Source organism: Colletotrichum spaethianum (assembly GCF_022836535.1).
Source record: "Colletotrichum spaethianum MAFF 239500 DNA, contig13, whole genome shotgun sequence".
Classification (NCBI taxonomy): domain Eukaryota; kingdom Fungi; phylum Ascomycota; class Sordariomycetes; order Glomerellales; family Glomerellaceae; genus Colletotrichum; species Colletotrichum spaethianum.
This window is the reverse complement of record NW_026054783.1, coordinates 99,426-122,373: the sequence shown is the minus strand read 5'-3', so window position 1 is coordinate 122,373 and position 22,948 is coordinate 99,426. Positions and strand designations below refer to the sequence as shown.

General features: G+C 54.4%; 10 protein-coding genes across 10 annotated transcripts; 7 read left to right on the top strand and 3 right to left on the bottom strand.

Moving 5' to 3' along the window:
• Positions 1 to 278: 278 nt before the first annotated feature.
• On the top strand, positions 279 to 1,212 carry ColSpa_05707 (calcium-binding protein NCS-1; the record flags this gene model as incomplete). The annotated part of the gene is made up of 4 exons (XM_049271919.1): positions 279 to 304; positions 404 to 489; positions 592 to 887; positions 1,033 to 1,212. 4 exons carry the CDS (start codon positions 279 to 281, stop codon positions 1,210 to 1,212), a joined length of 588 nt encoding a protein of 195 aa, XP_049127876.1.
• A 723-nt stretch (positions 1,213 to 1,935) lies between these two features.
• ColSpa_05706 (long-chain-fatty-acid--CoA ligase 2) lies at positions 1,936 to 4,147 on the bottom strand (the record flags this gene model as incomplete). Its single annotated transcript, XM_049271918.1, has 4 exons — positions 1,936 to 2,025; positions 2,081 to 2,512; positions 2,563 to 3,202; positions 3,450 to 4,147. The coding sequence occupies 4 exons, from the start codon at positions 4,145 to 4,147 to the stop codon at positions 1,936 to 1,938; spliced, it is 1,860 nt and encodes a 619-aa protein (XP_049127875.1).
• A 3,519-nt stretch (positions 4,148 to 7,666) lies between these two features.
• ColSpa_05705 (putative 5-formyltetrahydrofolate cyclo-ligase) lies at positions 7,667 to 8,470 on the top strand (the record flags this gene model as incomplete). The annotated part of the gene is made up of 2 exons (XM_049271917.1): positions 7,667 to 7,757; positions 7,821 to 8,470. The coding sequence occupies 2 exons, from the start codon at positions 7,667 to 7,669 to the stop codon at positions 8,468 to 8,470; spliced, it is 741 nt and encodes a 246-aa protein (XP_049127874.1).
• Positions 8,471 to 8,654: 184 nt separating this feature from the next.
• ColSpa_05704 (small nuclear ribonucleoprotein Sm D1) lies at positions 8,655 to 9,050 on the bottom strand (the record flags this gene model as incomplete). The annotated part of the gene is made up of 3 exons (XM_049271916.1): positions 8,655 to 8,792; positions 8,853 to 8,919; positions 8,977 to 9,050. The coding sequence occupies 3 exons, from the start codon at positions 9,048 to 9,050 to the stop codon at positions 8,655 to 8,657; spliced, it is 279 nt and encodes a 92-aa protein (XP_049127873.1).
• A 920-nt stretch (positions 9,051 to 9,970) lies between these two features.
• ColSpa_05703 (uncharacterized protein) lies at positions 9,971 to 13,211 on the top strand (the record flags this gene model as incomplete). The annotated part of the gene is made up of 6 exons (XM_049271915.1): positions 9,971 to 10,126; positions 10,161 to 10,250; positions 10,306 to 10,587; positions 10,706 to 10,778; positions 10,846 to 12,120; positions 12,172 to 13,211. 6 exons carry the CDS (start codon positions 9,971 to 9,973, stop codon positions 13,209 to 13,211), a joined length of 2,916 nt encoding a protein of 971 aa, XP_049127872.1.
• Positions 13,212 to 14,523: 1,312 nt separating this feature from the next.
• ColSpa_05702 (uncharacterized protein) lies at positions 14,524 to 15,044 on the top strand (the record flags this gene model as incomplete). Its single annotated transcript, XM_049271914.1, has 2 exons — positions 14,524 to 14,775; positions 14,841 to 15,044. 2 exons carry the CDS (start codon positions 14,524 to 14,526, stop codon positions 15,042 to 15,044), a joined length of 456 nt encoding a protein of 151 aa, XP_049127871.1.
• An 805-nt stretch (positions 15,045 to 15,849) lies between these two features.
• ColSpa_05701 (uncharacterized protein) lies at positions 15,850 to 17,319 on the top strand (the record flags this gene model as incomplete). Its single annotated transcript, XM_049271913.1, has 1 exon — positions 15,850 to 17,319. One exon carries the CDS (start codon positions 15,850 to 15,852, stop codon positions 17,317 to 17,319), a length of 1,470 nt encoding a protein of 489 aa, XP_049127870.1.
• A 277-nt stretch (positions 17,320 to 17,596) lies between these two features.
• On the bottom strand, positions 17,597 to 18,484 carry ColSpa_05700 (putative kinetochore protein NDC80; the record flags this gene model as incomplete). The annotated part of the gene is made up of 1 exon (XM_049271912.1): positions 17,597 to 18,484. One exon carries the CDS (start codon positions 18,482 to 18,484, stop codon positions 17,597 to 17,599), a length of 888 nt encoding a protein of 295 aa, XP_049127869.1.
• A 1,280-nt stretch (positions 18,485 to 19,764) lies between these two features.
• ColSpa_05699 (peroxisomal hydratase-dehydrogenase-epimerase) lies at positions 19,765 to 20,521 on the top strand (the record flags this gene model as incomplete). Its single annotated transcript, XM_049271911.1, has 3 exons — positions 19,765 to 19,923; positions 19,986 to 20,322; positions 20,385 to 20,521. The coding sequence occupies 3 exons, from the start codon at positions 19,765 to 19,767 to the stop codon at positions 20,519 to 20,521; spliced, it is 633 nt and encodes a 210-aa protein (XP_049127868.1).
• Positions 20,522 to 20,549: 28 nt separating this feature from the next.
• ColSpa_05698 (peroxisomal hydratase-dehydrogenase-epimerase) lies at positions 20,550 to 22,926 on the top strand (the record flags this gene model as incomplete). Its single annotated transcript, XM_049271910.1, has 5 exons — positions 20,550 to 20,926; positions 20,976 to 21,384; positions 21,436 to 21,858; positions 21,967 to 22,577; positions 22,638 to 22,926. 5 exons carry the CDS (start codon positions 20,550 to 20,552, stop codon positions 22,924 to 22,926), a joined length of 2,109 nt encoding a protein of 702 aa, XP_049127867.1.
• Between the last annotated feature and the right edge of the window lie 22 nt (positions 22,927 to 22,948).

The following is a 22,948-nucleotide window of genomic DNA, read 5'->3' as shown; positions in this document are numbered from 1 at the left end:
CAACGACCTACCTGACAGCCTGCCGCCTTCTGCCGGCATCGGCTCGGTCCACCCATCTGTACCGAGGCGACGACACTGCTTTTTCTCTCCTTCGACGCACATCGCGACGAACTCAGGCCGCCGTCCATCGCCCCCACGCGCATCCCCGATATCTTACCAAAACTTCCCTGGATATCGCACTCAACCTAATCTTCGAGGCTCACAGACAGCCATGGGAAAATCGTGAGTCGTCCTCCAGCCGCATTTCCCGCATTTATACGACCCCACGGCCTGTCAGAATGGAGTCGCGGGGAGGCCTCGTTTCGTAGCTATTTGCCCCCCTCGAGGCAACAGAGGCTTCGAATCTGCTCGCTATCGGAACCTTGAATGTTTAATATTTGCTGACAACGTTGTCACTGTCTAGTCAGTCCAAGCTCTCCCAGGAGCAGCTAGCTGAACTGCAGAAGTCGACCCATTTCGACAAGAAGGAGCTCCAACAATGGTACAAGGGTATGTCAGCCACCGTCTCCCAGACCAGACTCTCATTGTGCATCCTAGAGACCTGCGTCCTTTTGCATATCATGATTCTGAGTAGAAACTGACTGTCTGCAGGCTTCCTCAAGGACTGTCCCTCGGGCATGCTCACGAAAGAAGAGTTCCAGAAGATATATAGGCAATTCTTCCCCTTTGGAGACCCGAGTTCGTTTGCAGATTATGTCTTCAATGTCTTCGACAGCGACAAGTCCGGTAGTATCGACTTCAAAGAGTTCATTTGCGCCCTAAGTGTTACGAGCCGAGGCAAGATGGAGGATAAGCTCGACTGGGCCTTCCAGCTGTATGACATCGACGGTGATGGAAAGATCAGCTACGACGAGATGCTCAAGATCGTCGAGGCGATCTACAAGATGGTGAGTGTGCTCCTTGTGTGTTTGTTGCTGCAGCTTTGTGTTGGCTGTCGCCTTGTGGGCACGCGGTTGCGATTTGAGGCCATCCACCCCCGTCCGGCCTCCAAACCAGAAACTATCATGCTGACAAGATCGCCTCTTATAATAGGTTGGCTCCATGGTTAAGCTCCCTGAAGACGAAGACACCCCCGAGAAGCGGGTCCGCAAGATTTTCCGCATGATGGACAAGGACGAGAACGGAAGCCTGGACATGGAAGAGTTCAAGGAGGGGAGCAAACGCGACGAGACCATTGTGTCGGCGCTTTCTCTCTACGATGGCCTAGTGTAAATGGAGGAGGAGCGGCAAGGGGCGGGGTTGAAGGCCACCGCGTCAGCTCCCTCGCCCTCGGGGTCTGTTTTCATGGTTCTCTGTTTTTGGGCAAGGCGAGCTGCGCGCAGTGATCAAAGTGCAACTTTTTATTATTATTACCAGGGCTAGCAGGAATGGGACGACAATGATTTACTGCCATGTGCTAGGAGAATTGGTGATGGACAGAGGCTTTTGGTCGACCCGGTATCGGTATCATGCAGACAGCGAGCGTGGCAGAAACGACCAGCGCCGCCGAATCGTGGAAGAATCCTCCGCACAGTAAAGGTCGGGCAACCTAGAGTGTCACAACGGCACCCCGAGGCTTCCGTCGGCACGGCATCTTCGGATCGAAACCACCGAGACCCACGACTCGGCCCGCCCAGACCAAATGGGATGATTGCCAACCGGCACCCTCGTCGTCCGTAGTTTGGCGTGGGTCCTGGACGACGTACGAAAATAAGAGCTGAATTAAGAAGAAGGCTTGCTAGACCCAAGCCTCCCCCGCTCCCCAAAGGAAAAAGTCCCTCCGCATACGGACGGATTTGTTTGTCATTGTTACAAAGACGAACCGCGCACACTGTACTCCTGGATATCAAGCGTCCCGTAGCCAACCCATCCTCTGCCGCAAAATTGGGAGAATTACAAGATCCAAGCACATGGTAAACGAAAATACATAATCGAAAGAAGAAAACACGTCGATACTTAGGACGAGCCGTAGGCCTTGGCAACCTCGTCCTTGTACTTTTCCAAGATCTTCTTGCGCTGAAGCTTTTGCGCCGCCGTAACCAGGTCCTAGGTCGATTTAGTCATTAGGTCTTATCCCTAGCAACGGATGGTAGAAACTTACATTCTGCGGGGTCCATTCCTCGTCGGACATGACAACACCCTCGATGATCTCAATGCCAGAGAGGCCACCTGTTCGGCCGGCGTTCTGCAGTTCTTTAAGAACGGCGCCCTGCAGCTTTTTGTCGTGCACAAGCTCCTCGAGGTTGTTGCCCTTCACACCAATGCTCTCCGCCAGTTTGATCAAAGCCGGCTCGGCGGGAACGATGATGGCAATAGGCTTAGCCTTGTTGGCATCGGCATAGACGCAGATGTTGGCAACCACGGCAGCAGCACGGTAGATGGACTCGAGCTTCTCGAGAGCAATGTACTCGCCGTTGAGCGTCTTGACCAAGTTCTTCTTCCTGTCAATGAGCTTGAGGTGGCCATTGCTGTCGAACTCGCCAATGTCGCCGGTCTTAAACCAGCCATCCTCAGTGAGGGCCTCCTTCGTCTCCTTGGGTTTTCGTAGTACTCCTCCAGAACGGAGGGTCCGCGGATCCAAACCTCGCCCTGAGGGTTAGGCTTGTTAGTGGCGTAGTAGCCGGCCTCGGCGAAGTCCACCAGCTTGACTTCGATGGATGCCGGCATGGCACCCATGTTATTGACATTGAACTCCAGGGGATTCATCAGACAGCCCATGGCCGTAGTCTCGGTAAGACCATAGCCAATGATCATGGGGGCGATGGCCATCGAAATGAACTGCTGGGTTTCCTTGGCAATGGGACCACCTCCGTTCATGCAGAGCTTGAGACGTCCACCAGTCGCCTCCTTGAGCTTCTTGAAGACGACAGAATCGAGCACTCCAGAACCGGGGATACCAGCGTTCATCATGTGCGTCTTGGCAGACAGAGCATTCCAGAACAAAGTCTTCACAAGAGAGCTCCCAGCATTGACCTTGGCGATAATACCCTTCTTCACCGTCTCCCAGACCGCGGGAACACCGACCATGACAGAGGGCTTGAATTCTCTGATATCGCCAGCGCAGTTGCGAACCGAGTTGTCAGACAGGGTCTTGGGGTTGCCGTATCCCATGGTTGTACCCCAGTAGATGCAGGCGTTCTCAAAGACGAATTCGAGAATGTGGGCGAGCGGGAGGTAGGTCAGGAGGCCATCGCCGGGGCCAATGAAAGGCTGCACAACGGCACTGACACCAGCAACTTGTGAAATGTTAGTGCCTTGCTGCGCGTAATCAGAAGGGTTGTTTGAACTTACCAGCGGCAACAACGGCCTTGTGCTTCAGGGGAACACCCTTGGGGGTACCGGTCGAACCAGAGGTGTACATGATACAACACAGATCATCGGTGGTGGGAGGAACAGCGTCAACGGGGTTCTCCTCTCCTAGCTTGCGCAGCTCCTCGATGCTCAGAATCTGGATCTCGGGGTGAGCAGACTTGAGCTGCTCCACGTGCGTCTGCTGGATCTGGTTCTGGTTGTTCCAGATGACGTAGCGGATGTCCTTAGCCTCCTGGAGGACGTTGACAAGAGTCGGCAACAGGTGAGGGTCGAGGAAGATGGCCTTGGCGGAGGTCGCAACCATGGAGTACTTCAGACCCTGCTCGCCGAGCGTGTCGTAGGCCGTCACGACGGGCATGGACTGCGAGGCAGCAGCGTGGGACATTGCCAACCAGTGGGAGCTCGTGGCGGCGTAGAGGTGCACGCGATCAGCCTTGACCATGCCCAGCTTGCGCAGACCAGCACCGAGCTGGAGGGTAAGGCGCTCGTACTCATGGAAAGTGATGTACTCGTAAGGGCTCAGCTCGAAGTAGGTCCACTGCTTGTCGACCTCGCGCTCCTCGCCATCGACCATCTTCTTGACCTTTTTTGTCTCGCGGTGGGTGTTGACCAGCTTGCGCGAGCCCAAGCATCTGGCGTTGCCATACTTCTCGGCACTCTGCTTGACGAGCTCGTAGGTGGTGGTGATGTTGCCGCCGGGGATGGCGATCAAGTCGGGGACGGCCTGGGGCAGTCGACGCGGCACGGTCTCGCCGTCTTTGGCCTCCACGCCAGGAGAAGGGACGGAGAAGGGACCCTTTGCCTGCATCTTGGGCAGGATGTCAAGCTTTGACTTGGGAGGCGGAATCTGAGCCATGTTGGGCGTCTGTTGGGAATAGCGGCGCAACTACGTTTCTTGTTTTTTGTTCTGTTTTGGCCAGGTACCGTGGTATCGAAGCCTGGGGAAGCTCTTGAAAGCGCGACGGTGAAGCACGGAAGCGACGGGTCGCGATGACGACGTTACCTTGCTTGAGGCGGCTTAACGGCTTTGTCAGTCTAGCCTAGTCGGAGAGGGGGAGAAGAAGTTGGAGTGGAAGGGGTAAAAGAGATGGGCGAGGTGGAGGAAGGTAGGGGCAGGGCAACCCAAGGTATTTGAATTTGAGACGAGGGGAAGGGGAGGAGGACGGAGAGGGAAGGGAAGCGTACCACGGCGTACCAAGCGGCGAGAAAGGCAAATGGTATGGCAACGGAGACAAGAGGCAGAGGCGCAGAGACGGGGAGCTTGGGGGAAATCTTGGCTCAACAGTACTCTTTCAGTTCCATTGCATTTGAAGGGCGAGTGGATCTCCACAATGGTGTCTGTGGCTCGAGCTTCAAGGTCCACGGTCGTCAACCTAGGTAGGTAGTGAGCTAAGGTAGGCAGGTACCTAGGTACCTCGGCCTAGGCACATCAGCTAGCGTGTCTTTGGGGTCTCGTCAATTGGAGGGAGGCAGGGTGCGTACTGCGGGCGTTTCTTGTGTATGCTGCCCTGCTGTCGATCAGAACAGTGCTGTGAGGCACCGACTTCACAGAGCCCTGGGAGGGGAGCTACAGACACAGACGGGGCATCGAAGTGCAGGCAGAAATGGGTACCTTACGCAATGAGACCTCTCGGGGTACTGCACTCGAGTCCTCTGATGTGATGATGTGGTTCCGTGGTTGGCTGGCTAGCTGACGTCCTACACGTGTAGGCAAGGCATCTGCGAAGGACGGGATGGGACGTACCTGTACCTGTCTGTAAGTGGTGCAGCGTGCAGCAAACAGTGGACGGCCACCGAAAGATTGTGGGCTCGCTCACTGAGATGACCGCAGAGTGAGGTGGAGATGCAGGGTGCTGCGGGACACGGACTCCACCCGTCAACGTTGGCGAACAGACATACAATAAACGCTGCAGGTGGCGGTCTCGATGACGGGATGTGCCAGTGTCCTGTCGTTAAGGTGCGTTCAGCAATCTGAGCGACCCATCAATCGTCTGGTCTGGTCTTTTTTTTTTTTGCTGGCCTTAGTGGGCCACCTCGTGTGCTCGTGTCCCTGTTGGCCCAGGTCTTGTATCCGCCTCCATTGCGTTGGGTGTTTCAATTCTTCAGCATTCCCACCATGTCTTGTAAGTCTGCCTCACCTGTCAAGCCCGCGTCCAAGGCGACGTGCCCGGAGGAAATGTCTCGGGCAGCCGATGGAACGTTTGAGTATACATTTCATCTCAAAAAGGGTACCTTGGTCTCCCCAGGTTCTTTCACCGAGCAATCAATTATACTCTCCCGTCCCAAGCCAATCCAAGCCTCTTAGAACCCTCAATAGGACACGATGACCGGGCGCATTTTCGGAAATTCGACCACAAGAGTTTCACTCTTTGTTGGGTGGTTTTTTCAACGTATTCCAACACCGCAAACCTTGAATCTCTCAGGCCAATCTCACAGTACACGACGGGGTAACGCCTATTACGCCATGGGCTCTTATATTGGGCTCTGCTCCTGTCTTAAAAGTTTCTCTTATCGTCTGGCCGCACTCCCTCGCCCCTGCAATCCTGTGAAACTTGAATTAGATTGACAGGAAACCCTCGCCGAATTCCAAGAACCGGCCCAACCCCGATGAAGCCGTCAGGGGAGTCACGAAGCAACGTAGCGGAATGCCGCGCCTTGGCAAATTGTTTGGCGCCATGCACATGTTGCCTCTCACTGGCCGCCCTTCAGCCCCAAGGCCAGCCGACGTCTGGCATCCTCCTTGTCATCCACCCATGATCCCCCATCTCCATGCAAATCGATCAATGTGGCTCGCTGTAGTCCCTTTTCTTTACTTTTCCTCCGAAACCCAACCTCCACCCCCCGGAAACTGGGGTCATTTCGGTGATCAGAGAAGACGTTCATGCTTGTAGTCGCTTTGGGGGGGGGGCTGCCTTTTCTCTTGTGCCTTCTTCTTCTTTTTCACGTAAATTCGGGGGTTAATGCCATTACATCTGTTTACGCAGAACAATTGTCCGTATTCGTACGTCTTGGTCCCCTGTCTACCAGCTTCTGCTTCATGAATAGGGCTTCGCCATGCAATGAGGAAATGTTAGTGCTGCAAGCCATCACTACAGGATCTGCCAGACGCACACCATGCAACGCGCGATCTTTGTGGAGGTGAGAACTCTAAATGTGGCTGAGCTGTCAGTGCTAATTGTCCAACCAACCATTCCATACAACAATCACAAGCGGACCTCAAGAAACCCCGAGGCCAACCCCCGAATGTCTACGTGTCGCGTGGCCTTGCCAGTGACCGACATAGCCACCGTTCCAATTACTTGGCATAAGCACAGAACTCAAACGACCGGTTCTCGTTTTGTCTGTTTGCAGCCTCCCGGACGCATGGAGCTTTGTTCTGCGTGCTGACGGCTTCCTCAAGCAGCTGCCAAACGGGGCATTGAGCTGTATGGGTACTGTCTCATCCCACCCACCTTGGTCGCCATCCAATCGGTCGTTTCCGCGAGCTCAGTCATAGATGCAGCCACCCACAAGTCATACCCTGGGTCTGATCTCATGGTTCTGGAGTAGTCGGCCTGGATGTTTTTGGTTGTTGGGGACGAGCTCGTCAGGGTATGCAATACTTAGTGTGGCCACGACTACATGTGACCAGGCCTCGGCAACTATATGAATGGGATGTTGCTCGGCGAGCGAATTGGCATGGTCGGGTCAAACAGAGAAACACAATCTCCCTAATGAACGTCTAGAATATAATCCGTCTCGCCACGCTCGACGTTGCACTCTCTGCCGACCAGTGGAGACTGCCGAGCTACTACAGTACTTCCAGGGATTCTATCGCGCCTGGCTGATGGAACAATACGCACAGAGGTACATAACCCTGCAGTCTTACCTGGTACATACACTACAATACGATGTCAAATGCATCGAGACATGCATGGGGGAACAAGGTGCAACGCGACTTGTCATGAGGCTGTCACGTGAAAGTGCGCCACTGTGAAGCAAACCCTCTTTTTACATTTACATGTGGTTTTTCGTACTAGTCAACCTGCCATTCGTGTTTCCTTGCATTCCTCAAGGTGCTAGCAACTAAGGCACTCGGAAGGGTGGTTCTGGGGGTCCTCGATCTTAGTTCTCTGCTTTGATGCATGTATCGCGTTATGCACATATCACAGCCAATTATCATAGAAGAGATACACCCTTACCTGTTTTTAGAGTATTAACGACAGTCCATCGTCAAGTCACCTCACAAAAAGCTTAGAGGCACTCTCTTGAGGGCTCTCATCGTGACTGGACGATTTGGTCATATCACGCTGCAGCTCCGATTCTTTGCGGCGGAGTTTCTCTCATCTCAACCAAACCACCTGAAGCTGAGAACCGGCGCATAGCAACAGCAGTCATGGCTTCATTGGTGGTTGCGAAGAACCAGCTGCGGTCTTTGATGAAGGATAGGCTTGCTGGTATCGCCCATGATTCCGTCAAGACCCAGAGTAAGTGATACTCCAAGCTCAGCCCTCCTGGTCTAGTCTTAATCACTCCCCTCCTGCCTCTAGGCCAAACCGTTTTTGAGACTCTCAAAACTTTCAGACCCTACGTCGAGGCGCAAAGGGTCAGCATCTTTCTCTCGATGCCTTCAGGTGAAATTCAGACAGATGCTATTGTCCGCCATGCTCTATCGGCTGGGAAAGACGTCTACATCCCGTATCTGCACAAGTCGCCCTTTGCGCCGGGGGAAACGCCTCCCAGGGTCATGGACATGGTGCGTCTGCGCGATCTGTACGACTACGAGTCACTACAACCAGATAAATGGGGTATTCCCAGCATCGATCCAAAAACGGTGAACCAGAGAGACAGGGTCCTTGGCGAACCTGGCGCAGAGTCGCCTGATTCGTCTTTCCTGGACTTGATGCTACTTCCTGGAGTTGCTTTCGACATAGACAGCAACTCAGGCGCACTGCGACGGCTGGGTCATGGAAAGGGATTTTATGATCTCTTCATCAGAAGGTACACGTCAAAGTACAACAATGAGTTGTCGGCTCCGAAGCATCCTGTATTGCTATATGGCCTGGCTCTATCGGAGCAGTTCCTTTCCCAGCCCTCGGATGGCCCGATTCCCGTGGCGCAGCATGACCAACAGCTACATGGCCTGGTTCTAGGAAACGGAGAGGTCAAGAGGCCGGCAGACAGTTCCCGCAGCAAATAGCTATACGCCGCCTACCCTTGCCTTAATGGTGACAAATCCGTGGTATCAACTTTTGTGTATCGCCCCAAAATGCGTTTCGCCGCCGTGGCGTTATCCTCTTTTCAACTCGGTTCCTCTCTAGTTTGATAAACTCTGGATCAGCGACACGTTGTCGCCCTTCAACAATATTTGCCCTGGATGCATGTTAGCACAATCCGTCCATGACAACAATGCCTTGGAGCAGCATACCCAGCGGTCTCCGCTTCTCCTCCGGGTTCGTCTTGGTAACTTGCTTCACTTCAACCGCGTCGTCGATGACGAGGTTCATGAATTCGTCGAAACCCTGTCCAGCTCCAAGTCAGCCATTGTATCGGTACGTAACGTTCGAGGGAATCTCGCGCACCCTGATCTTTCCTTCGATTCGGATCGACAGCTGCTCGTAGAGCCAAATTTGAACGGTGCTGTGTTGCCTGTCAACTAGTCAAATTGCTGTTCATGCAATGGAGCTGATGGGGACCAAGTCATACTGCAGGAGCTTGAAGATGAAGTTAATGGGTGGGAGCAGCACTCTGCGACCACCGCCGCCTCCACGTCCGGTCATTTTCGCGAGAATGGGCTGGAGTTCGGGGGTTGTCGGAGATTGTAGACCTTCCTACGCTCGTGTCGTGGTCCTTTGTATTCGTCAGTCGCGTCAGCTCGGGTCGGTGGAAAGTCGCGGGGTAATTGGCCGAAAGATCAACTGGACCGCGTTGAGGCTGGCGACTATGCCTAGCACCCACCAGATGCGATGCTGCTCAAGGTTCGGTCAGCCGCTGGGAGAATTCTAGCGGAGCTGGCGAAATGATGTTCCACCAGCCGTGCGGGTCCCATTGACTCGGTCGGGCCAATGTGACACAATACTTCCAGGCCAACTATGGACCGTGTCTTTTGAATGACAGGCCCCCTTTGCAGGTACCTATTCTCCATCGAGAATGCCTCTTTTGGCCCAAGGTACTTACCCCGCCACGCGGCCCTGGGTGGTCAGCCCAAGTACCTCTCGTTGACCAAGCCACAGGCTCCAAGTTACTGGGACCAGGCAAGCCAGGCCCCAGGCCCTGCCGCCTGTTCTTCCTTACCTTAAAAGTGTCTTAGCCGGCTCTAGTTAGGTTGAATGGGTTCCTTGTGCTCTAATCCGCCTGTGTCCCGCCAGCCTGACTGACGTTTTATTTTCCTTTTGCGACCTCTCCCTCCACCACCCCCTCCATCTGCCAATTTTGGACGTCGTCGGCGCACTGCTTTGACAGCCTCCAACTGCCACCCCAGCAGCCAAACGCTCCTTACTTCTCAAAAAAAGAAATCGATTTGACGGCTTCTCTCTGCCGCCCGAGACTTCAACCCTCCTTTATATCCACCGCACCTGCGGCTCCCTTACCGCGACGCCGTATTGTACTGCAACTGCCACCTATTCTCGAAATCGCCTCCGCCGCCTATTCCGCACCCAGAACGACTGACGCTGGCGATATCTTCCTCTGGTCTTTCAGCATGGCTACAAATGGAGCCTCGGAGGCCTTTGCGCCCAACGATGTGCTGTCAGCTATGGTAACCATGCGAGGAGGAGAGCAGGAGAGCAAGAAGAAGGCGCACGCATACTTGGAGCGGTTCCAGAAATCTGTCAGATACCCTGACCCACGACGGCTCGTGAGAGATGACCATTCGCTGACGAACCCTATAGAAAGATGCTTGGGGCACCATCATCGGCATTCTCCAGTCGGACGGCGAGCCCGAGGCCAAGCTCTTTGCGGCCATTACTTTGCGCGGAAAGGTAGATGATTGAGGCGAAATCTTGTATGGCAATGAACTAACGACGGCTTCCTCAGATCACCTACGACCTGGCAACGCAAGTATCGGAAACCGAGTTGCCTGCACTGCGGGACCAAATCCTCCTCCTCCTCAAACATTTCGCTGCGGGTCCTAAGCCGATACGAGTTCAGCTTTGCGTCTGTCTGGCGACACTCGCGGTCCAAATGAAGGATTGGAAGGATGTTCTTCCTACGGTGGTTTCATCCCTCGGCGACAGCGTCGAGAGCCATGCCGCCGTCCTCGACTTCCTGCGCGTGCTGCCCGAGGAGGTGACCGAAGGCCGCAAAATCACCTTAACTGTACGTGGATCACGGAAACACCGACCGGCCTTTTACTTTCCGCGACGTGGTTTTCCTGGGCCGATATCAACAAGGGTCAGAGTCTAATTGGCAATGATAGGAAGAAGAGCTTTCCCAGCGGACCAGGGAATTGCTGGGTGACAACACGGATCAGGTCGTGCAGCTTCTCATCAATTATGCTCAGTCCTCTGGTACGTCTCCGATACCGCCTCCTTTTCAACACTGACTAATACTAACCTGCCGTCACAGCAAGTGCAGCCCAGAACCCTCAACTAATGGAGTGCATCACCTCGTGGTTGCGTGAGGTCCCTGTCAGCACCGTTGTGAACTCTCCCCTCCTTGATGTCATTTTCAACGCCGTCGGCAACGACCAGGCGTCGCAGGAGGCAGCGGAGTGCCTGTGCACAATTTTCAGAGAAACGCGGGATGTGGACGACAATCTGGAGGCTATTCAGGTCCTCCTTCCCCGAGTCATTGCTCTGCGCCCGAGAATCGCGGCGGCCGTTGAGGAAGAGGACACCGAAGTTTACAAGTCTCTCACCAAGATCTTTGCCTTGGCCGCCGAAGCTTGGGTTGTGGCCATTGCTCGCGAGCCCGGTCATTTTGGATCACTTGTCGATGCGGTTCTTGAGTGCGCCGCCAGAGACAAGGATCGGGATGTTATTGAGCATACATTCCAATTCTGGTACGAGTTGAAGCAGTACATTGTCCTGGAGCGGTACATCGAGGCAAGACTGCAGCTTGTGGAGACTTACTCGAAGCTCGTGGACATTCTGCTCAAGCACCTGGAATACCCGCAGTCGGAATCGGCAAGCGAGACGGATCTTTTCGACGGCGACCGTGAGGCAGAGGAAAAGTTCCGCGAATTCCGACACCAGATGGGCGACACCCTCAAGGACTCTTGCGAGGTGATGGGTGTGACCGACTGCCTCACAAAGGTGCTCGAAGCCATCAAGATTTGGATGCACAAGTACGCCGGCCAGGCTTCGGCTACCTCGGTCCCGCACTGGCAAGAATTGGAGGCACCCCTTTTCGCCATGCGCGCAATGGGACAGATGGTCGACAAGGAGGAGAACGTCGTGCTGCCGCAGCTGATGCCCCTCCTCGTTCAGATCCCCAGCCACGAAAAACTCCGTTTCGCCACCATCATGGTTCTCGGTCGGTACACGGAGTGGACTTCGGCCCATCCCGAGTACCTTGAGCCTCAGTTCAACTACATCGTCACGTCTTTTCAGACGGACTCGAAGGAAGTCGTCAGAGCTGCCGCTATGGCGATCAAGTATTTCTGCACTGATTGCAAGCAGCTCTTGAGTGGTCAGGTTCTCCAGATGCAGACATTCTACGACCAGATTCTCGACAAGCTTCCTGACATGAGTCAGGAAGAGATCACGGAGGGTGTCGCCAGTGTCGTTGCCGTGCAATCACCTGCCGAGATCTATAAGCTTCTCAAGCTTTACTGCGATCCGTTGGTTCAGCGATTGATGAATAAAGCCAACCTTGCAACCGACGACAAAGGCAAACTGGCGCTCGCAGGTAAGTCTAGCCAAGGTATCAAAAGGATGTTAGAGGCTAACATGATAATAGACCACCTCCAGCTCATCACCATCTTCATACAGATTGTCGTGCCCTACGTCGGTCCTGGCGAGGAGAATCCTGCGGTTAAGTACTGGCAAGAGGTTTTCCCGGTCCTGGCCACGATCCTGGACAACTTTATGGGTTTCGTTCCGATCTGCGAGAGAATCTGCCGCTGCTGGCGCAACATGATCATCTCATACCGCACAGCAATGACGCCCCTGTTGCCGGAGATGGCCAACAAGCTGGCAGGCGGTTTCGCTGCCTCTCGGCAAGGCGCCTTTCTCTGGGTCACGGCAGCCATACTAAGAGAATTTTCCGAGGACCGGGAGCACGTCGACCAAGAGATCACCCAGAGCATCTACGCCTTTTTCGAAGCCCAGACAACTACGTTCTTGCGGGTGATGAGCGACCTTCAGCCCAGCGAGCTCCCCGACGTCATTGAAGACTTCTTCAGGCTTCTCATTGACGCGCTTCTCTACTACCCTGCCAAGCTGATTCCATCGGAGCTTCTGGGTCCCATCTTCGAGGCTGCCGTGTACGCTCTGACGTTGGAGCAGCGCGATCCCCTGTCGGCCACGCTGCACTTTCTCCGCGACCTTCTCACGTATGGAGGCGACAACCCTGCGACGTCAGACGTGCTGCCCCCGGATGTGGCTGCTCACATTCGTGAGGTGGTGAGCAAATTGCTTGCGACTCACGGCGAGAAATTGGTCAAGCAGGTAATGGCCGGCATGATGATCACGTTTCCTCGGGATTGCTTCGCCGACGGTAGCGGCGTCTTGCTGGCAATGTTTGAGCTCTTCCCAGCCCAGACGACCACCTGGGTGGAGCGTACCATCCAGCTTCTGCCTCAAGGCACCATCACGCCCGTCGAGGCGAACCGACTGATGACCAAGATTAAGGAACGTCTTAGTGGCAACGACGCTACCGCCATTAGGCAGGTGAGGGCGCTCCTCCAAGATTTCACCAACACCTATCGCCGGCGGTACGTGGCCCCGCGAGAGGGCCTTGGCCAGCTGGAAGCTGCCCGCTTTCATTTCACAGGTTAGAGGCGGGTTTTGTTCGGGACGCAATCAGGAGGGAAGTAGTAACTGCTCAGGGCAGCAAAAAAAATAAAGAAGAGTATTCTGTTAGTTCGAGTAGGCCGGTCCATGGAGGGAGCCTAGGAACTGCGGTATTATGGAAATGATAGGAGAAGGCTTAGGGCGGTAGGCCTTCTCGTCAGATGATGCCAAAAGGACGCCAAGATCTTGGGAGATGGTACCTCTGCATAGAGATCAACCCATTCGTGTATGTATGTCAACGGGACAAAGCAGAACACGTGAAGGCTTATATGAAGCCTGGGGAGAGCGTGGTCAGGAAAGTGGAGAGGATCTGATTGTGGTTGTGGAGAGAGAATGGGGGCCAGTTCCGTCTACACCGTAGAGCTAAAGACGATAGACCAAGAACCAACGGGCGCACATGGAGGATATGTCTGGGGTTGAGAACAATGGCAGCCTTGTCACCAGTCAGCGTGCGGCAGTTCGCATGGAGGCTACCAAGGGTCTCTTGATAGGCTAGGTGGTTTCAGGAATCTAAAAGGACCCGGGTTGACACCTTGCTGCTGACAGGACTCTTATAGCTTTGGTACCCGAGGGGGCAGAAAGCAGGAACTGGGCTTTGTCGAGGGACTTGTGTGTAGCACTGCATAGGTACCCTAAGGCGCAGATTGCTGATAGTAGGCAGGGCGCTTATCTTTGCATTGCTTATAATTTCGATCTCGAGCACCAATTTACCAGTTCTTCACACCTGCTGCCTTTCTTTTGAAATCGGGCCGCATCGCAAATTCAAGTCAGTTGAGGGGTAGTGCGAGTCTCCTCTCTCAGCAGTTCACACGTACATCAGCTTTTGTCGCCCACGTCAGCCACTTTGCCCATTAGCAGCACTGCGAGCCTTTGGTGTCATCACGAACAAGAGAGCGTGACGAGAATGGCTACCCACACCACACACAGAGTCAAGCTGGTCCCATGGGACGCAAGGTCTGATGAACACGTCCAACGTATGTATGATCAGAGACTCGCTTGTGGATGGCGGGCCGACGAAGTAGGAGAATGGAAGGACAGGTAGCTGAAGGGAACGAAGTTTCTGTGGTGGATTGTGAGTTGGAGATCGTCTCTACAGCTGTGCTACCTTGCGGCTAATACCACAACATTTTTGGAGGCTCTTGCGAGAGATGAAAAAACAGATAAACTTCTAAACACACACTTGTCCAGATACCAAAACGAGAAGACGCCGTTAAAGGACACAGTCGATTCGGTAAGGACAACGCGTCGATCACCGACACTCCAAGACTTTGTGCCAGTTGGTCATATCTCTCTGGAAATGAAGCCTGGTATGGATATGAGGCTGGAATTGCCGGCGGACGTTGTCTTCTGGGTCACATCCCTCTACATCTCCTGGGCCATCCAGGAAGGTGGACTGGGCCGGTCGGCCATGCAAAAGCTCGAGAACCTCGCTATTGAGTTGCCTTTTGAGGCGAGAGTCCTAACGTTAGATACGCCCACCAAGGAGTTCCAGCTGTCGCCCGAGTTCATTAAGATGTCTTACTCTGACAGCGGCTGGGAGGTTCCAAAGGTAGGTGCTATGTTAACCATGGTTAATGAAGTGTTTCTGGCAGTCTGTCAACGTTGTTTGAATAGGTATTGCGGAGCACTCAGGAATGGTATGAACGCCAGGGGTATGCCGTCTTCCACCGCGATGATGAAGCATACCCGTGGACACACCCCACAAGCGGGCAGGTTCATAAGCTGCCGCTGGTGTTCATGAGAAAAGACGTCTGGTCGCGGTACGATGATGGCAATGACGCTGGTGAAAGTACGAATCTCTCCTCAACAGTTTCGTGACTGTTTAGGTGATTGACTGGAGGGTTACAATCGATAGACTCTTTGAGAGGGGTTTAAGGTCATTCAACATGCCAATTCAAGGAAGCCGTACGCAAACTCTTGTCTTCTGCCTATCTTGTCGCCGTTATCGTCATCGTCCTTCTCCTTATCCCTCTCGAATTTATGCTTTCAAGTGGAACCGCAGAGAATTGTAACATGTATATGTGATGGAAAGTCAATTAAACGACGAAGGCAATAACAAAGCTGGATCAGAAAACGTACCGGACCTCGCAGCATCATGGCTGGCAGGAGAGCAGTAAGATTAGATAAGGTACGAGGCAACACAATGAACCCAGAGGACCATGCCCCTGCGACTGTCCCGCACAGGCTACACGTAATTGGACAGGTGCTTAAGACCCCTGACGCGCGCAACAGCACGACCCAGACCTTCTCGACGCGACGGGACCGGCGCCCGAAAAAAAGTAAGGAGCGAGCCAGGTTCATGTGTCTATCCGGTCATGCCTCGTCAGCAAGACTTCCCAACTTGCATCGCGTCAGCCAGGACCGCCATCAGCTTCTACGACCACTTCACATTGCTCCGCAACAGGCCGCAAAAGTTTGTCCCATCGCCAACTCACAATCTCACCCCTGCTACCATTTGGCGTTATGTTGACATTGTTTGTTGCCATGGCACCTGCAGCGTAGAGCGCCTGACCACCACAAGCAACGATCCGTTACAATCGCTCCTTCTTAAATTGTAGAATAGACAACCGAGCATTGTCCCTATCCACCCTTCGCAGGTCGATCCGAATCACCCGCCAGCACCATGCCCCCGAGTAGCGGCGCAAACCGAATGGCCCAGTACGCCAGGAATGCGTCCCTGGACCCGGGCCTTCCAAATGGAAACAACAACCAGTCGAATCAGCAGCATCCCGACGCGCCTCAGCTCTTTGCTCAGCCCACTCGTCAGTCAGTCCCTGATTCCGGCAAGCTGCCCGCTCCCAAGCCACTCGCACCTGCTAGAGCTTTAGCCTCACACATACGCCAACCGAACCAGTCTGGCCTGCCTCACCCACCACTCCTTGCACCGATGTCGGCCCCCCCCGACCTGCCTGATAGCTCCCCACCGAGACAGCAGCGCCAGCGCGCACAATCACGAAGCAGCGATGCGACTGGTTTCTGGCCAGAGTCTCAGATCGATAGCCAATTCGGCTCGCCTACTACCCATCGCTCCGAACGATACGATGTTGGCATCATCAATCGTCCTCGTTCCCCGCCGCCCACGATTCCCATGGCTGCTTCAATACTCAACAGATCTACATTCGAAAACATGCAACGGTCGCTGGATGGCGATGTCCCGTTCATCATTGGCAAAGATGGTTCAATGCGGCTGCTCGGCAATGGTCAGGGACACAGCCTACCTGCTACACACAGCAGCATGCCTCCTCTACGGATTGGCCAACAAGGTCAGGATGCTTACTCGAGCGAGCCCGCATACGATACACCCGGACGGCGCACCCCACAACTCGCTCTCCACGCTACAACCGTGCGAAGGTCATACGAGCCTTCTGTCTTCAAGGATGACGAGGAAGTCTTCTCCGATTCTCCGACCCGTAAGATATCCCAGCCTCAGCAAAACCTAAGGCGTATTATCAGAAAAGAAAAGGCCCAGGAGTCTCGGCGATCAACAGTCTTCCAGGATGATGAAGATGTTCAAGGCAGCCTTGCTAGTGACTATCCTGTCAGTGAGGATGACCATGGCACTCCTAGAGCCAATCGTAAGAAAATGGCAAAAAAGGGGCTGGCACTTTGGGAGAGCCCGCTACCGGCTACGACCCGCGACCATCGAGAAAAGTCTCGAAAGCGACGCCGTGACAGCTGCGACTACGCCGATGATGAGCTTCAAGGGATGATGTACTCTCAACTGCGCGAGCAGCCCTTCGACGACGATCCAGCCAGAACGTCGCTCCGTCCGGTGGTTCCGTTGATTGGTGACAGCCTTCCAGTCAAAATTGAACATTTCAAGGGTCAGCGTGAAGCCGACCAGAAAGAATTTTTCAGGCAAATGACGGTCAGCGATTGGGAGCGCTCGGGAGACTGGTTTCTCGAACAGTTCGGCCAGGTCGCCCAGAAGCTGAAGGAAGCCCGCAAGGACAAGCGGGATATGATTGACCGTTTTGAGAGTGAGATAGCAAGCAGGGAGGAAGCCGTTCGTGTCCGGACCGAGAACATCAGTAAAAAGCTCAACAAAATCAAGCATAAGGGCGAAGACATGCTTGCCGATAAGGAGATTTGATTGTTCTCACTCGCCTCAGTAAGATTTCGCAGTAATTAGCTACTCGGCATGTATCGTTTTTGCCGGATGGGCTCGCCTGATGTGTGATGGGCTGGAGCAAGGCGTTGGAATGTGCATGCGGTAACTGTTCAACAGTTTTGACGACGACTCTTGACGACTTTAAGACTAATGTCTGTTATGACTGGCGTATGGGCAAAGGGGGGTCTGTTATTCTATTTCAGAGATGCGAATACACTTGAACTGGGCTCAGGCTCAAGGCCCGTTCATAGGATGGCCCTCATATAACAAAATGTTCCTTCACTCTTCTGTCTTTGCCGACCACGAGTCTCATCTGGTGACCAGGGCTGTTTGGCAATATTCCTCTCCTGACTGTGTCTGAAAATAGTTCATAAGCAGGGTAGTAACCATCAACGAACTTGAGAACCTGCTCGTCAGTCATAGCGGTGCCCCTTTCCCGTCGGAGTGCGGCCTCTTGTTGCAACCTCCAGTCGTAGACGTACTGAGTATCCTCGGCATCGATGTGAATGAATACATCCAAGAGGTTGGTCATGATATCGTAACCTATGAGCTTTTCGTTCACCAGCAGCAAGTGTTCAAGTTTGTGCTGCTGGAGTGTTCTGCTAGGGCCCTTCCACTTGGCCTCCACCTCGGATTCCGGCAGAGTACGGAAGCCCACACACCAACCCTCGAAGATGACGATTTGAATCTTTCGCTGGCCTGGGCTGTTCACCTCGGCCCATCGGCTCTCAGGAAGACGGTCTCCTTGACCGGAGAAGGCTGCTTTGTCGTATGACGGCACCTTGGCGGGCTTCCCGCTGGTGATGTTGTCGAAGAAGGCTTGGGCAAGCTGCATATCATGGGTCCCAGGCTCGCCTCTCTGCTGCAACAGGAGGTTATCCGGGTGAGATTGGGCAAGGGCGACCTGGTCCTCGTGCTTGAGATACAGATCGTCGATGCTGAAGACGAGCGTGGTGTGGCCGAGATTGGTGAGCGTCTCGGCCAGTGCTTTGACGAGGGTTGTCTTGCCGACGCCCTGAACACCATTGAGGCCGATTATGAATGGGCGCTCTCCATTTTGCGGCGAACGCTTCTCCAATAGTCCCGTGATGAAGGGAATACAAAGGGGACTCTTATCGTCGATGATCTGTGGCTCTGCAGATGTCATTGTGGCGGTTGGTAGAGACAGCGGTGGCAGTGACGGCCTACAAAAGAGCCAGGTTACGGAGGCTGTCGGCGACGCGGTTGGTGAGGGGCTTGAGTGAGTGCGTGATATTCGGGAGGCCGAAGCCGGGAATTAGGACCGTGTGGGAGACGCCTGCGCCGAGAGGATCCGGCAGGGGCCTGCCGAATGCGGGGCGGCCTGCATGTTGACAAGCCCACTTGGGGAAGTTGGCTTCTCCGAACAGTATGTACGCAATATCCTAGGGCTTTGAAGAGCAACGACTCCGTCAATTACAAGCTGAATAGCTGTAAGTGCAGCTCGAGCTTCTAAGCACCAATACGCCATAGCAAACGCTAGCGTCGGCTTTCTGACGGTCCATGTCAGCTGGGATTTTGGGATCATGTGTTTTTCGCGATAAACGACATCGCGCTCAAGCACCCAATAAACAGTTGGCTCTTGAGCAACAACACGGTTGAAATTAACATAAGCTGAGATAGAGAGCATCGGCAAAAATCATGGCATCTCGACACGTGCGACGTTACGATACCCGAATTCTTACCAAGGCTAAATCTCCCCCTAGGGAACCAGTCTGGGCAGGGGAGATTGATAGACTTTAGTTGCCGTCCACCGCCAATCAGTTGGAGGAGGGGGCGGTACCCATCCCGTCGCAACCACGTCGGTGTGTTGCTTCGTGCTGAGCACGCAGCACCCCCAAGGACACAAGGATCAAGTTGGGGTCACCCGTACCCCAGGGTTGGCTGGTCGCCAGCGCCGGCCGCTGGGGCAGTACGTACCCTATGCCGAGCGGAGGCTGGGCAGCGCAGCTGAGTGGCGGCGCTGTACATAGTAAGTGGCCTGGCTCACCTTGACTGGGGGCATGTGACATGGGGTTCGCAGCGGGGGAGACGACATCTTCCCCACATGACCTCATGGAGACTTGCACCAAACCCACGGCCAAAGTAACATGTGAAGTTTAGTCTTGTCCTATTCGGTACTAGCGTTCTTTGTCGGCTTTGGATGGAGAAGCTGCCTCGGCTCTCTCTGCGGCATCCGTGGACCGTCACGCTGCCACTCAAGACACTTTTGCCGGACGTGCTGAGTTAGAAAACCAAACACCCTTCTTTCCACGATCAATCGTCCTTCCATCCCATTAATCAAATTCGCGAACATTTAAGCCGTCTTCCATTTCCTCATCTCATACTCTTGAGAGCTGGAATTTCCACTACCATTCGTACTTCATTTAGCGACGGTTCCCCCTCCTTTCCTCCAACTCTTCATACACAATGGCTGGTCAGCTGCGCTTCGACGGCCAAGTCGTTGTCGTCACGGGTGCCGGCGGCGGCTTGGGCAAGGCCTATGCCACCTTCTTCGGCTCCCGCGGCGCCAGCGTCGTCGTCAATGACCTCGGAGGCTCTTTCAAGGGCGAGGGCACCTCAACAAAGGTACGACCCAACACAGCAGCATTCCCTCAAGTCAAACGCGGACTAACCCATGCCAAATCCAGGCTGCTGATGTCGTTGTCAACGAGATCAAGGCTGCCGGCGGCAAAGCCGTGGCTAACTACGATTCGGTCGAGAACGGCGATAAGATCATCGAGACGGCAATTCAAAACTTCGGCCGCATCGACGTACTGATTAACAACGCTGGTATTCTGCGGGACATTAGCTTCAAGAACATGAAGGATGAAGACTGGGACCTGATTATGAAGGTCCACGTTAGGGGCTCATACAAGTGCGCTCGCGCAGCATGGCCCCATTTCAGGAAGCAAAAGTACGGCCGTGTCATCAACACCGCGTCAGCCGCCGGTCTCTTCGGCAGCTTCGGCCAATGCAACTATTCAGGTACGTGTCGCGATCGACGAATGCAATTGAGCACCGCCGCGGCGTGCTAACGTGCTACATAGCTGCTAAACTCGCCATGGTTGGCTTTACTGAAACACTGGCCAAGGAGGGTGCCAAGTACAACATCCTGTCCAATGTCATTGCACCAATCGGTAAGCGCAACGTGTGGCAAGCGGAGCGAGGGCCGGGGTTCATATGAGCTAACTGGATGGGCAGCCGCCAGCAGAATGACCCAGACTGTGATGCCGCCCGATGTGCTGGAGATCTTGAAGCCCGACTGGGTTGTTCCCCTTGTCGCCGTCCTGGTACATAAGGATAACACCGACGAGAATGGCTCTATCTTCGAGGTTGGTGGTGGACACGTTGCCAAGCTGCGCTGGGAAAGATCCAGCGGCCTTCTCCTCAAGGCCGACGACAGCTACACTCCCAGCGCTGTCATCAAGAAGTGGGACCAAGCTATCGACTTTTCCAAGCCTCAGTACCCTTCCGGCCCCAATGACTTCCTGACCCTCTTGGAGGAGTCCATGAAGATGGGCCCCAATGAACAGGGCGAGAAGGTTGACTTCACCGGTCGCGTTGCCTTAGTTACCGGCGGTGGTGCCGGGTAAGTTCCGCGGCAGTGTGCAGGATGAATCGCAACTAACACGTCCTAGTATCGGTCGTGCCTACAGTCTGGCGTTCGCCAAGCACGGCGCCACTGTTGTTGTCAACGACTTGGCCAACCCCGACGATGTTGTGAACGAGATTAAAAAGATGGGCGGCAAAGCCGTCGGCGTGAAGGCTTCGGCAGAAGATGGCGATGCAGTTGTCAAAGCTGCCATCGATGCTTTCGGTCGCATTGATATTGTCGTTAACAATGCAGGCATCCTCCGCGACAAGGCTTTCAACAACATGGACGACAGCCTCTGGGACCCCGTCCTGAATGTTCACCTGCGCGGTACTTACAAGGTTACCAAGGCCGCCTGGCCATACTTCCTCAAGCAGAAGTATGGGCGCGTTATCAACACCACATCTACTTCTGGTATTTACGGCAACTTCGGGCAGGCCAACTATGCCGCGGCGGTAAGCCTTGTATAGTCCTCTCTTTTAGTCCAATTGACTGACACCTGCTAGAAATGCGGTATCCTCGGCTTTTCCCGCGCACTCGCGCTCGAGGGCTACAAGTACAACATCTATGTCAACACCATTGCACCCAACGCTGGCACTGCGATGACGCGGACCATTATGCCCGAGGAGATGGTCCAGGCTTTCAAGCCTGACTACATTGCGCCTGTTGTCCTCGCCCTGTCCAGCGACAAGGTTCCCAAGAACCCCACTGGCGGTCTGTACGAGGTTGGCAGCGGCTGGGTCGGCCAGACCCGCTGGCAGCGAAGTGGCGGTCACGGTTTCCCCGTTGACGTCCCCCTGACGCCCGAAGAGGTTCTTAAGCACTGGGACGCCATCAGGAACTTCGAGGATGGCCGCGCCGATCACCCAGAGAAGACACAAGACGGTCTCCAGAAGGTCATGGCGAACATGGAGAACAAGAGCAACAAGGTATGAGTTTGCACCTCCTTACAGTACCGACGCGACTTGTAAAGTAGCAATAGTTTGGAGCGGGGAAATAAAGAAAGACAGCAGTTATTGATCAATTCGTCTTTGTAGCAAGAGGCCTCCGGCGGTGACAGCCAATACCTCGATGCCATCAGGGCCGCCATGAAGGCCGAGGGCAAAGGCACCGAGTTTCAATACGAAGAGCGTGACGTGATGCTTTACAACCTGGGTATCGGCGCCAAGCGCGACCAACTCAAGTATGTCTTCGAGGGCGCCGATGATTTCCAAGTCATCCCAACCTTTGGCGTCATCCCCCCCTTCAACACGGAGATGCCGTACAACTTTGACGACATCGTCCCCAACTTCTCCCCCATGATGCTTTTGCACGGCGAGCAGTACCTCGAGATTAAGAAGTATCCGATCCCTACTGCCGCGAAGCTTGTCTCCACCGGCAAGCTTCTCGAGGTTGTTGACAAGGGCAACGCTGCCATCGTCAAAAGCGGCATCACGACGGTTCACGCAGAAACCAAAGAGCCCATCTTCTACAACGAGATGACGGTATTCCTGAGGGGCTGTGGTGGATTCGGCGGCCAGAAGAAGCCGGCGGACCGTGGTGCCAGCACGGCGGCCAACAAGCCCCCTTCGCGGCACCCGGATGTTGTAGTCGAGGAGAAGACGACTGAGGAGCAGGCGGCGCTGTACCGTCTGAGCGGCGACTACAAGTAAGACCCTTTGTTGCTACGAACTCTATTGCTCTTTTCAAATTGCTGACCATCCTACAGTCCTCTCCACGTCGATCCTGCCTTTGCTAAGATGGGCGGCTTCAAGGCACCCATTCTCCACGGTCTCTGCTTCTTCGGTGTCGCCGGCAAGGCAGTTTACGAGCGCTTCGGCCCCCTTAAGAACATCAAGGTGCGCTTCGCCGGTACCGTCATCCCCGGCCAGACACTCGTGACGGAGATGTGGAAGGACGGTGACAAGGTCATCTTCCAGACTAAGGTCAAGGAGACGGGCAAGCTGGCCATTGGCGGCGCCGCCGCCGAGCTGCTCAGTGACAAGAGCAAGCTCTGAGCGGGTTCAGCGTTTCCAAAAC